The following is a 12,417-nucleotide window of genomic DNA, read 5'->3' as shown; positions in this document are numbered from 1 at the left end:
CTTTTCCATTTCAGCAAGAATCAGGGTAATTTTTCCGGCGATTTGATTCAGTTTAATGCCTTCTTACATTCCTAGAAATTTACATGAATGTACCTGTAGGGGCTGCGGGAGTTAGAGGACTGGGAGGTCGCGGCTACCTGGCGTACACGGGCCTGGGGCGTGGATACCAGCCCAAAGGAGAAAAGAGGGGAGAGGATAAACTCTACGACCTCTTGCCAGGAATGGAGCTCACACCGATGAACCACATCACACTAAAGCCCCAGGGGATCAAACTCGCTCCTCAGGTAGGTGTGCAAAAAAGAGAGTAAATATCCTGGCCAGAGGCTGTCGCTGCCCAAAATGTTTTTGATAAAACAGTTCCCTGCTTGAAACTGCACTGGGGACTGATGACTAAATCTGTTCTTGCATCTCAAAAGACATTAGAAAAATCAAACACCACTAGTTGCATCTTGCAATACCCACCTGCCTCCCTGGAGAACAGCATCTGCTCTCCCTCAGAAGAGAATTTTCATAAACACCCATGGGTGTAAAATGAAATCCACCTATGGCTGCCGCTCCATAAGAGCACTGAGAGTAAAGAAATTCTCACCCAAAATAGATATGATAAACAAGAAGGAAAGTTTGGGGCTTCACCAAAGAATGAATGCACATATATAGAAAAACAATGTATATTTTAAATAATTTATGGGGGAAGAGGTGTTGACTGACTGCCCAACTCAGCCCAGCACAGAAACTCTGATTGCTCAAGGAGGCTTTTGATGTGGTTGTGCGTGAGGGACTGGGATGCAGACAGGTGGATGAGGACTGAGGAGAACAAACCCAGAACAAATTCCCTGAGTTTCTGAGGGTCTGGCTCTTACAGCAACTCCTTTCCCCTTACATCATCCAAAGCAACATGAGAAACTAACTTCACCCTGACTTTTGAAGCACCTTGTTGCCTATTAACACTTCTGTTAATTAACATCTGGTTTGCCAAAGTCTATGAAAACATCCTTTTCTCTCTTAGAAAACTGGAAAGTGGTTTTTTTCCACCCTCCCTGCAAAATTTCACAGTTCTCTCACTCTGTTTTATCAGCATGTAAGATGGCTGAAATAGCCTGAGTGGTGCTGCACTGCCTTAGAACAGGTGAAATTCATTTTTCCCTCTTCCCAGCTATGTCAGCCCCCCACTGCACATATTTCATATGGTGCAGTAATGACATGGGGCACTTGCAACATCAGGGGTTTGGGGCACATTTTCCAAGCAGCTGAGCTCTCTAATGCCCCCACTGCTACTATTTCACAACAGCAGGTCTTAAACAGCTGCAACTTGCTTCACAACAGCTTCATTAATAAGACAGCCTCATTAATACCTGTCAACTTGGTCAGCCTCTCCCAATCACTACCCTAAGACTGTTTTAACAGCATCTTTGAATGATGGATTTTGTTCCCACTACCTAGCTGGGATGCTCGGTGTTAATAAGTAGATCTGCCTTATCAAGGATTTAAGTGTCGATGTAACATTATAAAACTGACATCTGTATAAAGGTGTTGGGACAGCAGGGAACAAGTGTTGACACAGTCAAGAAATGCAATAAACTGGTTTATTTACACTACAAAGTGCTAAACTTCAGCTGGAGCTATGATTACAAAATTAAAAGTAGCACTGACATTCAAATTTTAGATTGTAATTTTAAATAACACTAAGTGTAAATTTTAAATAAGGTAGACCACAGAAAGACACAGGTTGGAGGCACCTGGGGTCTCCAGTCTGGCCAGCTGGCAGCATGGCCAATGTCGCAAAGTCCCAAGACCCAGCATCTTCTCAGCTAAGCGTCAGGTCTGGTGGAGCTACCTGAAAAAAATAACTGGTCCAAACACGACTCATGGGAAGGCAGGGGAACCATGCTGTGTTCAAACCCATTCGGGACAGCACATACCCAGCAGGTTAAAAAAAAGAAATACCAAGCCAAAGCAAGAGTGTTTCCAGGCAGCAATTCCCAATTACCATGGAATAAGCTGTGCTAAGGCTGGGAGCAACATGGTTCAGCATTTCTCTTTCAAACTAGAAGCAGAAATCGCCTATTGAACCCTGTATAATTAATTGGATGGAAACACAGCCTTTTTTCTTTTTAATTTTTCTTTTCTTTCTTTTTTAAAAGACTGCTATTTGGACTTTTCATGCACTATAACCCACTAAGCCAGGGAGGTAACAGAGTAGTGGAGATGAATGCAACCCTAGTGTTTTAGCACTGTTAAACAGAGTTTCTGGGGAGAATGCAAAGAAAACCACACCGATAACAGAATAAAACAGCTAATCAGCAAAAGGACAAAGACATTCAATTTAATGATAATTAAGTTCAGGAATCAGACAGATTTTCAAAGTATAAAACATTTAGATGATTCTTATACTGCAAGGTGAATGTAGTATCCTGTCTGCCTTGGGGTTTTTTGTTTTGTTTTGGTTTGGTTTTTTGCTAAGCCTTGGGAAAGCTGCCACAACACCCCTGAAAGCCCTTTGGAGGGAAGGAAGCTGACCAGTGCAGGGGCTGGATCTGGATAAGAAGGCTACTGTGCAGCAATTAACCCAAGTAAAAATCCCTTTTATCCCTTCTAGATCTTAGAAGAAATCTGCCAGAAAAACAACTGGGGACAGCCTGTTTACCAGCTCCACTCTGCAATTGGCCAAGACCAAAGACAGCTCTTCCTCTACAAAATCACTATCCCTGCCCTTGCCAGCCAGAACCCCACCATGTATGTAACTATCTGAGGTTTTCTGGGTTTTTTTCCCTAGCATCTGTCCTTAAAAGACAATTGCATAGGTCTCTATGGCTTTTTTTAATACATATATTAGTGAGAAAAAAATCCACAAACTAAAACAGACTGACAGCGATGTCTGCCATGCTTGGTGCTCTCTCTCTCTGGTGGCGCAAAGATTACAGACAGTCAGAAAAAATCAGGCAAAAGGGTGCTTCTTAGTACAAAACCAAAGCAGATGATAGCTCTTGTGGGAAAAAGAAAACAGCCTAAAGGAACACACTGATAATTCAGCTCCGAGTATGATTCTAAACATTTCTGACCTAAACCATTGTTTGCTGTGTATTTTAAAGAAAACCCCAGACTGCAGTAGGCTTTCTTTTGGACTGAAAATGCACAACATCCTCTGAAAGGATATTGTGTCCAAAACAAGACACAGGGCTAATAAACTCAGCAAAGAAACTGGACTGCTACGGGAGAGTGCTTTTGTTAATGCATCAGCACAGTAAAATAATGTTTCCATTTGATATGTGGGATGATGCCATCTATGAGTGGATCAAAACATCTTGCAGGAACATCCTAGAGAAAAAAAAACCAAACAAGCTAACATTTTGCTGTACTCACAGACATCCCTTCACACCACCCAAGCTCAGTGCCTATATTGATGAAGCCAAAACCTATGCAGCGGAATACACCCTTCAGACGCTGGGGATTCCCACAGAGGGAGCAGAAGTGCCTCCTGCAGCACCAGCTTTTCCAGGTATGGGAAGATCTGTACAGCAAAGAACTATTTTTCTTGCTGTTTCATTGCAGATGTCAGGAATGAACCCTGGCCATTGAGGACAGAACTGGTTGTGCTCCTACACACACCTCTACTTTGACTCATATTACCTATATTTTTGACATCTTTGTTGCCTATATAGTAATTTACCTCCATATCGGAACTACCCAAATTATGGCGCACGTACCATAGAGCAACTCAGGCTGCAGGCACTGCAGTGGGAGGTCTCTGGTCCAACCTTGACCCTGCATATCAGTGCTGCAGATATAGCAGGCTGCTTGGAGCTGTGTCCAGGTGAACTGGGGCAGTGACCAAGGATGGGGATCCCACACTGCTCAGGGCCCCATCCCAGGTACACACCTCCCCTCCACTCTTTCCAGTTTGTGGATGCCTCCCTTCAATGAGGAGCCCCAGACAGGATGCAGGATCCAGAACTGGTGTCTCCAGTGCCACATCTGGGATGAGTCCCCTCCCTAGACCTTCTGGCTGCAGTGTGGCCAGCACCACCCAGGACGGAGTAGACCTTCCTCACTATAAAAGCGCACAGCTGATTAATTCACAGTCCATCCATCCTGCCCCAGCACCCCCAGCTCCTTTTGGACTAACACTTTTAATTTCATCTGCCAAAGAATTGATGCAACCATGATTTGATCCCAGCTCTCAAACCCTACTGGAAGGGGGTTTTTTCCAGTTTGGGAATTCATACACAACAGCTCTTGTGACTACCCAAAACAGCTTGGGAAGTCATGGAAAACACAGGCTGGGAGCAGGAATCCAGCTCACAGGCATTACATTTGCTGTGCTTTCCAGCATGACGGTTATTCTAATGTAGTGGGAGCAATGCATGCCAAACTGCACATGAGGAATGCATTAGTCAGTACTACTGAGTTATTTGGAGTCTCTCAAGGATGGGTTTAAAAAAAAAAAAAAAAAAGAAAAGAAAAAAATCTATCCGGCTTCCTGCCACAGGAGTCCACAAAAGCCACAGAAAAATCAATTTGTCTGGGTTTGTGCAGGCTTCCGCAGTATGGAAACCAAATGGGCTCTTTATTGAATCCAGTCTCCACTTACTGGTTAATTATAATCTCTCCTTTTTCTTTCATCCACCCTCATTTATTTGTCTTGGAAACTCAACAAGCTGACACACATCGAAGTTTCTCCTTGCAATACACAATAGTGGCTGAAGCCCAGCCCAGCTCAGTCCATGCCCAGGTAGCAGCTCATTTCTCTTATGGTGGTGGCAGATACACTTTAAATGACAGATTTCTCAACTTCTAGTCAAACTCTTGCACCTCGCTTTGCTGATGCAAAGAAGAAACTTTGAGCGGCCACAATACTCAAATTACAGTGAATTTTGGATGTTTTCCTCTAAGGTAGCACCTTCAATGAGGCAACGTGCTCTCAGTGTTGCCCAATACCTCCGTTCCCCCCACTGACTCCAACTGTGACTGACCTTGAGTTGATCCATTGCCCAGCTGGCCGGTCAGAGATTTTGGACCCTGGGAGATGTAGTTTGGCCACAGAGCCTGGTCCAGCAGAGACGATGGGTACCCCAGCTGCTCTTCCCAAATTTGGGCTTTGTCTTAATTCTTGATTCTTTCATAACGAAATATTGCGGTCTGGTCAACAAACTGCTATACCCTGCATTCAGGCAAACCAGACCCAAATGATGTTTCTTTTCCCAGTGATTCATTTTAAATCGGCAAAGCTAACATTTTCCCATGGAAAATTTTGAAGTGTTGAAACCACATTTTCCATTAGAAACTGATGGGAAAAAAATCCAGTTTACTAAATATTTTTTCCCTGATATTGCACAGAGGGAGTTTCCCTCCTCTCTAACATGGCTATTCTGAATTGCAAGTATTTTGACTGTGAGGGGTATCACAGCCACATTTTCTGAATGAAACCTGCCCAAATTTCACCTGTATTACTTCATTTTCTTGCCCTTCTCATGCCATGCATGGGAGGATGCACACAGAGCACCATTAACATCCTCTAGCTCAGAAACAGCTGAAGTCTAAGGAAAAAATATTCAACAGAAGGGCATTTTTCAAGCAGCATGTTTAACAAATAATGGGTGAGAAAATGCATTACTTTCCCAGCTTTTTTAAATTACCTTGAAGTGGAGAAAAAACATGCCAGAAACGACTATATCATTTAATTAGGTTATTCCCATTAACAAACTCATTGCTCCCTAGGTCATTCCCGTCAACACCAAAATCTTCCCATAAAAAACTGTCAGGCAATGGTGAGTTTTGAACATCTTTTTACAATCTGCATTTTTCCCCTCCTTTCCCCTGCAGGATATACTATTGCTAATGCAGCTGCCACAGTCACAGCCACTCAGCTCAAACAAGCGGTAACTATGGGACAAGATTTAGCGACCTACACAGCCTACGAAGCCTACCCCGCCTTTGCAGTTGCTGCACGCAGTGATGGCTACGGAGCATTTTAATTCTTTCTTTAATTGAGTTCCCTTTAATCAAGCACAGGCAGAAAAAAAAATCCAGTCTAGTAACTCTTACATCCCTCATGATTTTAAACTAATCTGTCACCTAAAGTTAGATTTTAGTCAGAGTTTCATTTTTGTAGTTCTTTAGTTTCATAACAGGATATTAGGAGGGGAAAAGGAGAAATTGAAAAAAAAATTGCTCAAAATCAGATTTTCACACTAGAAAAATCTCAGCCCAGAAAATGAGTGGTTCTGAGGCATGTGTATATACATACATACATATCTGTGTGTGTATACATACATACATATCTGTGTGTATATACATACAGACCATGGTGGGTGTGTGTTTACAAGCAACAACCTGTGCTGAAAACGGTTGGTCCCATGGACACTGTGATGTGGGAGCAGGGAAGGATGGGGTGTCTACAGCAAGCCCCTCTGCGTATCAGGGGTTGCCCATCATTCCCCCCAAAATTTCTCAAGCCAGGCAGAGCATGGGGTGACACAAAAGGCTGCCCTCTGGCCATGCAGAGGCGTCCAGTTTGCCTCTTAATGCCTCCAAGCATCCTGTGCTACCAGCGCAGTGAGGACGTGCTCAGGCACCTCGAGCATCTTTTACATTCATTTTGGCACAGCCATGGAAAACAGACATTTTATCATAAATTTGTCTGCCCCACATAACAAGCTAGTTTTCACACTCTTGAATGCTAGTTTGATTTTTAAAGCAGGTAGCAAGCATTCAGCAGAGTTTTCCCTCTTACTTTGCTGCTTCCCAGCCATACCTACAAGTAACAAACCAGAAAACAATGGTGCATTTTTTCCACCTCCCATCAAAGGACACATTCAGTGAAAGATAGGTGAACTTTTAGGACTATTAAGATTGATAACCAGAAAAGTGCTATTCATTAGGGCCAATTCTCTACTTAATTAGAGCACAAGAACTCACAGCCATGGCCTAGTAATAACAGGCACATCTACAGGAATACAATTATATCCAAGGAATATTTTCAATAGGATGGAAAGAACGCTGCCTGGCTATCAGCATTGCTTTACACGTTAAAGCAAGGCTGCTGGCTGCTGTGATTCTCGCAAAAATTAGTTTAGTGGAAGAGGATTCACATCAACAGTAAAGGCGCCTCTTGTTTTGGAGAGCACTGGTGTGGGTGTTTGTGTTTGAATACTTTGGGGATGCTGAGAGCGTCCCTTGGTTTACAGCAGGAGGGCATTATCCATTCATTTTTGCCATTGGATTGAGGCAGAAGTAATGACGCTCCAGAGATACAGGAGAAACCCAGTGTTAGATAACTACAGCAGACATGTTAATCCTATATAACATATCTTATACAGTAATGTACACTTAGAAAACTTGAATCTGCTTAGTCTAGGACAAAAAAAAAAAAACCAACACCTTTTTAGGGGAGAATTTACAACTAGGTCAATGATGCCTATCGATTCCAACAGAATTGGCCCCAGATTTTTCATGTGGTCTAGATGATGTAACATGGCACTGTACAAGCCATTTCAAGTGGAGCTTTTCCCGTGCATCCCCAAAGCTGTACAGAGCATGATGGTCTGTGACAAGGATATTGACTACCAGGAGTTAATTGTTCGCCATCCTCATGCTTTGGCTCACTTGATTTCACTACGAATGGAACAAAAACACATAAGCTACATAGTCTGCGGTCCTATTAGACCCTTTTTATTTATAAAGTAGCTCATTAGGGTGATCCTAAAGGTATTACAAGCTCTCTGTGGTTGCTGTTCAGCACGTTTGGATTTGTAGAAAACAACAAACATGTACACAGAGGGCGAAATAACCAAGAGTGTTATTGGTATTGTGGCTTTATTTTCTCTTATGTCTATGTCTTTTAAGTTGTGTTTGACTGCCAATGAGTAACAAATCCATACATCTCTATCTCTCTCTGAAAGACTACCATTGGCAGAGTTTCTCACTTTTTCGTGTTCAGTAACTTTAGTCTGCTTTTTCAGCTTATTTATATAAGTTCAGAAAGACGTCAAATAAAAGGGCAAGAAGCAGTATTAAAAAGTGTGTGCATGAAGCACTTATTTTTGTACACATAGTACAATATTTGTATAGAGTTTTAACACTATGAAGTGTAGTGAAAAATCACACTATCCATTTACTGGAGAACAATCACGTATGTTAAAACAGAATGAAGTGAAAATGGCATGTCAATCATCCGTTACAAGGAAATTATAACCGGGATTGAATTCTGTGAAGCAAGTCTGTAATTCTAGAGTAATCCAAGGATATTAACTGGACTTTGAAATATCATTAAAACTTTTTAAACCAACATTCATGCCTCAGTCTTTTTATACTGCAAGTGTCATCTGAAAGGGTCATCCTGTACATAGTAAATAAGAGCATACTTTGCTCTGCAGGGATCGATTTAAGGTCAGACAGGCAAGGTCACAAGCTGCTTGGCAATGCTGAGAGTGTTTTCAACATGCGCTTTGGAGCCACTTGGCGTGCACACACAGCAGAAAATCAGCAGTGTTATACTTCTGCACTTTTAAGTAAAAAATCAAGGACTTTTTTTTTTTTTTTTTTTTTCCCCCACAACCTCTTTAGCCAATATCTATCTGTCCATGCTACAGACCTATTATAATGGTAATACCTTTGCTCCTTACCCGATCCCAATAGAGATGCCTCAGGAGTGATATTGATAGCAAGGCAGCAACATACAAAAAGAAGGGTTACATGAGGTTATAAATGATCAGGGCTGTGAGGGATTGGTCCCACCTTGGGAAGAGCCTGTTGCCTGGTCACCAATAAGTAAATTGGCTACAGCCCTGCTCATTTTAAGAAGATGAGGGCCTGCTACTTGAAAGACCATCATAGTTAAATGACTGATCAATAGCAATGCCTGCTTCCGTACTCAGTACAAGGGTTTCTGGTTTTGCACCTTTCTAGAGAGATCCTGGGCCCAAGCAATGGGAGGAAGATCTAGTACCTTACTACTGATAGCACACAGCACGCAACCAAAGGGCTCCCTACCAACCCAGAAGAGATTTTGCCAAAATAGCTTGACATTGTTCTTACAGACTCACAAAGAGGTCAGCTGTATTCTGGGCTTTAGTAAAAACAGCAGCTCTGCCAGCTCTATTATTTTACCTCATTAGCTTTTCCTCATGTCCTGCTTTCATTTTCTTTGAAATCAGGGCAATGGCAGAATTTGCTTTTGTGTTTAATGTTTCCCCTCTCAGAGAACTGAGATTCTCTCTTCACTCAGCAGCAGCTGGCTGATTGATTTTTGTAGTGCAAGAATGATTTTTCAAGAAATCTCAAACCCACAACCCAACTTAAAAAGTTATTTCCCATCTGTAAAGACGTGAGTTCCCAGGGGATAGCAAGACAAAGCCAAAACCCATATCCATCCTCCACAAAAAAGTCTAAGACACGTTTGAGCTGTAAGTGATGAGAAGATCAATGGCCCAGAAAAATCAGCAGATGGCCACACATTTGGCTGCTTGCAGGGAAGAAACCTGCATTTTTATTCTCCCTTCTTCCAGCCAGCCCTTTTCTGGAAGTCTCTATAGCCCAGGGCATCACATTTGAGGTGCAAAGCAAGAATAAAACGTGACTGAGGATTACACAGCTCTGCCTTTGGAGATGGATGCACCTGACACATCCCACCTGGAAACTCTCCCATGTCACACTGAAACCCCCTCTAGAAGTCCATGGCACAAGCTCTTCAGTGACTTCCAAGGGGAATTGCTTTATCTTTGAGATTGCATGGCTCCCTTTTCCCACTAGTCCAGCTAAATCTCCCACAGACCATCTCATTTCCCCATCACATACCTACCTGGATTTCCCTTTTTTGGGGGGTGGGGGAGGAGAACGAAGGGTGACTTTCCCATCAGGGACCACAAATCACTGTTGTTCACTAGCTGACTGGGGGTCAGCCTCACCCTGGGTGCTGCTCATGATACTCTCATGGGATGCTTCTTTCTTTCAAGGGCTGGAAACTATTGTTTCCCAAAAAAACTTCGGCCTCAGCTGAGGTTGCCGTTCTCAGCTGCCCTTTGTTAAGTGCTGGTACGGGACTTAGTTAGCCCTTACCCACCAACCCCTCTCCTTCAGGGGTGCTTGGGATGGGCCGCTCTCTCCCTGGAGATGCCCTTCCACCCTGAACTCCTCTCCATGCCCAGAGACTTGTCCTGGTCTGGCTCCAGCTGCTGCAGGGGATGGGAACTGTGCATGTACAGATTTGGCGCTGGTTAAGGGAAACACTGGAAGAGTGATGTTCCTTGGTCCCCAGACCAACCTCATGCATATGCAGCCCCAGTTGTGAAGACGTTAAAAGGCAGATAGCTGCTGGTGGACCTGTAGATAAGTTGCACATAAATAACCTCTGTGGGATGCATGTAAACAGCACCAGATAACCACAATCAGACAGATCCTAAAAGCCTTCATCAAAGCCCAGAGGCAGCAGAGGGATTTTTCCCTTTCCCCACAGCACCTTAGGTCAGATCTTAATTTAGCATCTCTTCTGCAGCTTCAAAAAGTAAATTTGGGAGGGATAAGATGTGCAGGAGGAAAGCTGCAGCAAAGTCGAGTTTTGCAAAGGAGCTCTGCAAGGCAGCTCAGCCTGTGGACACAAGCAAATTTCTCAAGTTCATACTAGTCTGTGTCCCACATAAAAAAAAAAAAAAAAAAGAAAAAAAAAAAGTGGTGTTTTGCTTGCCTTTTGAGCACGTATGCAAGACACAAATAGCTATACACTGAAGGAGGGCAGCCCGAGAGAGGGAAGAGCAACTGTGATGAGTAAGGCTATATTTAACAACTTGGCAAGTTGCCCAAATTCCTGAAAATTTTTTCTAGGCTTTGGCTCTGTTCAGCAGTGATGTTGTTCTCATGTAAAACGGCACTGGCACCTAGTGGCTGCTGGATTCAAGCACAGCACCCTGAAACTGCAGGTAGGAGGCAAGGGCTGTTTGTCACCGTAAGCTAACTGTAGATGACATCCCAATGCTATTAAAGAACAAATAAAACGAAGGACTTCTCTCAATAGCCTTTCTCACACTGTGGTGCTTCGAACTGCTGGATTTTCTAGATGCAAAAAATCATGCAAAGTTCCCAAAAAACTCCCCCAAAACTTCAAGAAGCTTGTGCCCACTGGTGACAAAAAAATAAATAAGCCTGCTATGAGGTGTTTCACAAGGAGACCTGCTCTGGGGCACTGCTGGGACTCTCCAGATAACCTGATTCTGGCTCTCAATACCTCTTCTCCCATGAGAAACACCAGCTTCCTAAAAACTCTTTTGGGGTCAGATACTCACATTTTAGAGGATAAATTTTATCCATAAGCATTTTAACTGTGCAGTTCAATTTTGCTTGCATAAACATGTTCAATATGAGCACTACTAAAAATAATCAGATGAAACATCTTGGTGTTGCCTGAGAAAAAAATTCTTTCCCTAATGTATTTATTTAAGAAAAACAGGAGCAATCCCTGCAATTTATTCTAGTTTACACAGTGTAAGAAAAACGGCAAGTAGAGAGACAGTGATTATTACACTGGGATTCATTAGACAGCACCATTTCCAGACATGAAAGCAGCTGCTGTGTTTCATAAAGATGACCTGTCTCTGTTTTAAAGGGCTGTGATGTGTTTCACTATGCACGGTCTTGCATGAAAACATGAGCAAAGTGGAAAAAACTTTGCAAAAAAATTTCTGGATCATTTGGCAACTTGAGCATTGCTGCACTGACCTAGCCTGTCCCACGGCACAGTGGGATGCTGGAGGAGCATCCTCTGCTGCTGCCTGTATCCCACAGATGCCACTGTGGCATCACAGCGATTTTGCTGATGAGAGCAAGGTGGACGGGCTGGCTGGGTGAGTTATTAGGAAACGACATTAAAAGCATCTTCAGTGATTTGATTCCCAATGTCGTTCTTCCAAAGCGCTCTCTTTACTGACTCAATATTGCGATTGCTTTGAGCTCCTCCAGATGGGGATCTCTGAGACTGATTGCAGCTGATTTCAAATGAATAATTCATTCTCTCTGACTGTTTTTAAAGAGTGGCAAAATTATCTGATTGATGATTCTCTGAAGAATTAAAGAGATTGCATACAAATTCCTTACACATTGTTGGAGCTTATTAAACATTTACAACTGTTTAGCTGTAAGATACTACATGAATCCTAAATCCAGATCTGAAAGGCACATTTTCTTCTCCCTATGGCCCCCAGATCAACCACTCACAGAGGCCAGAAGAGACTTGGGGACTGCAGAGCCATTCCTGTTTACAGCACCCCATTGCAGCACTGGTGGGAGGCACCTCAGAAGTGATTTGCCACCAGCGCTGGGTCAAGGTGGTCATAGCTTTGTCCAGCCAGCTCCTGAAACCCCCAGGAGAAGATCTCTACCTTCCTGGGGACCTTTCTGTGTTGAAACCCTTTCAGCCAACAGGTTCTGAGA

At 43.1% G+C, this 12,417-nt stretch overlaps 1 protein-coding gene across 3 annotated transcripts in view; it reads left to right on the top strand.

Moving 5' to 3' along the window:
• A1CF (APOBEC1 complementation factor) overlaps nt 1-8,284 on the top strand; it is a 30,621-nt gene extending 22,337 nt beyond the window's left edge. For 2 of the 3 annotated variants that reach the window (XM_005446260.3, XM_027815319.2), the window contains 4 exons: nt 76-284; nt 2,597-2,733; nt 3,363-3,496; nt 5,821-8,284. In XM_005446260.3, coding sequence (XP_005446317.1) covers nt 76-284; nt 2,597-2,733; nt 3,363-3,496; nt 5,821-5,972 — 632 coding nt within the window. In that variant the 3' untranslated portion in view covers nt 5,973-8,284. The remainder of the gene's footprint in view (nt 1-75; nt 285-2,596; nt 2,734-3,362; nt 3,497-5,820) is intronic. The other variant, XM_005446261.4, reaches the window with a different exon arrangement.
• Nucleotides 8,285-12,417: the final 4,133 nt, after the last annotated feature.

Source organism: Falco cherrug, chromosome 9 (assembly GCF_023634085.1).
Source record: "Falco cherrug isolate bFalChe1 chromosome 9, bFalChe1.pri, whole genome shotgun sequence".
In the NCBI taxonomy this organism is placed as follows: Eukaryota; Metazoa; Chordata; class Aves; order Falconiformes; family Falconidae; genus Falco; species Falco cherrug.
The sequence above is the reverse complement of the archived record's forward strand: the minus strand, read 5'-3'. Positions and strand labels throughout refer to the sequence as shown.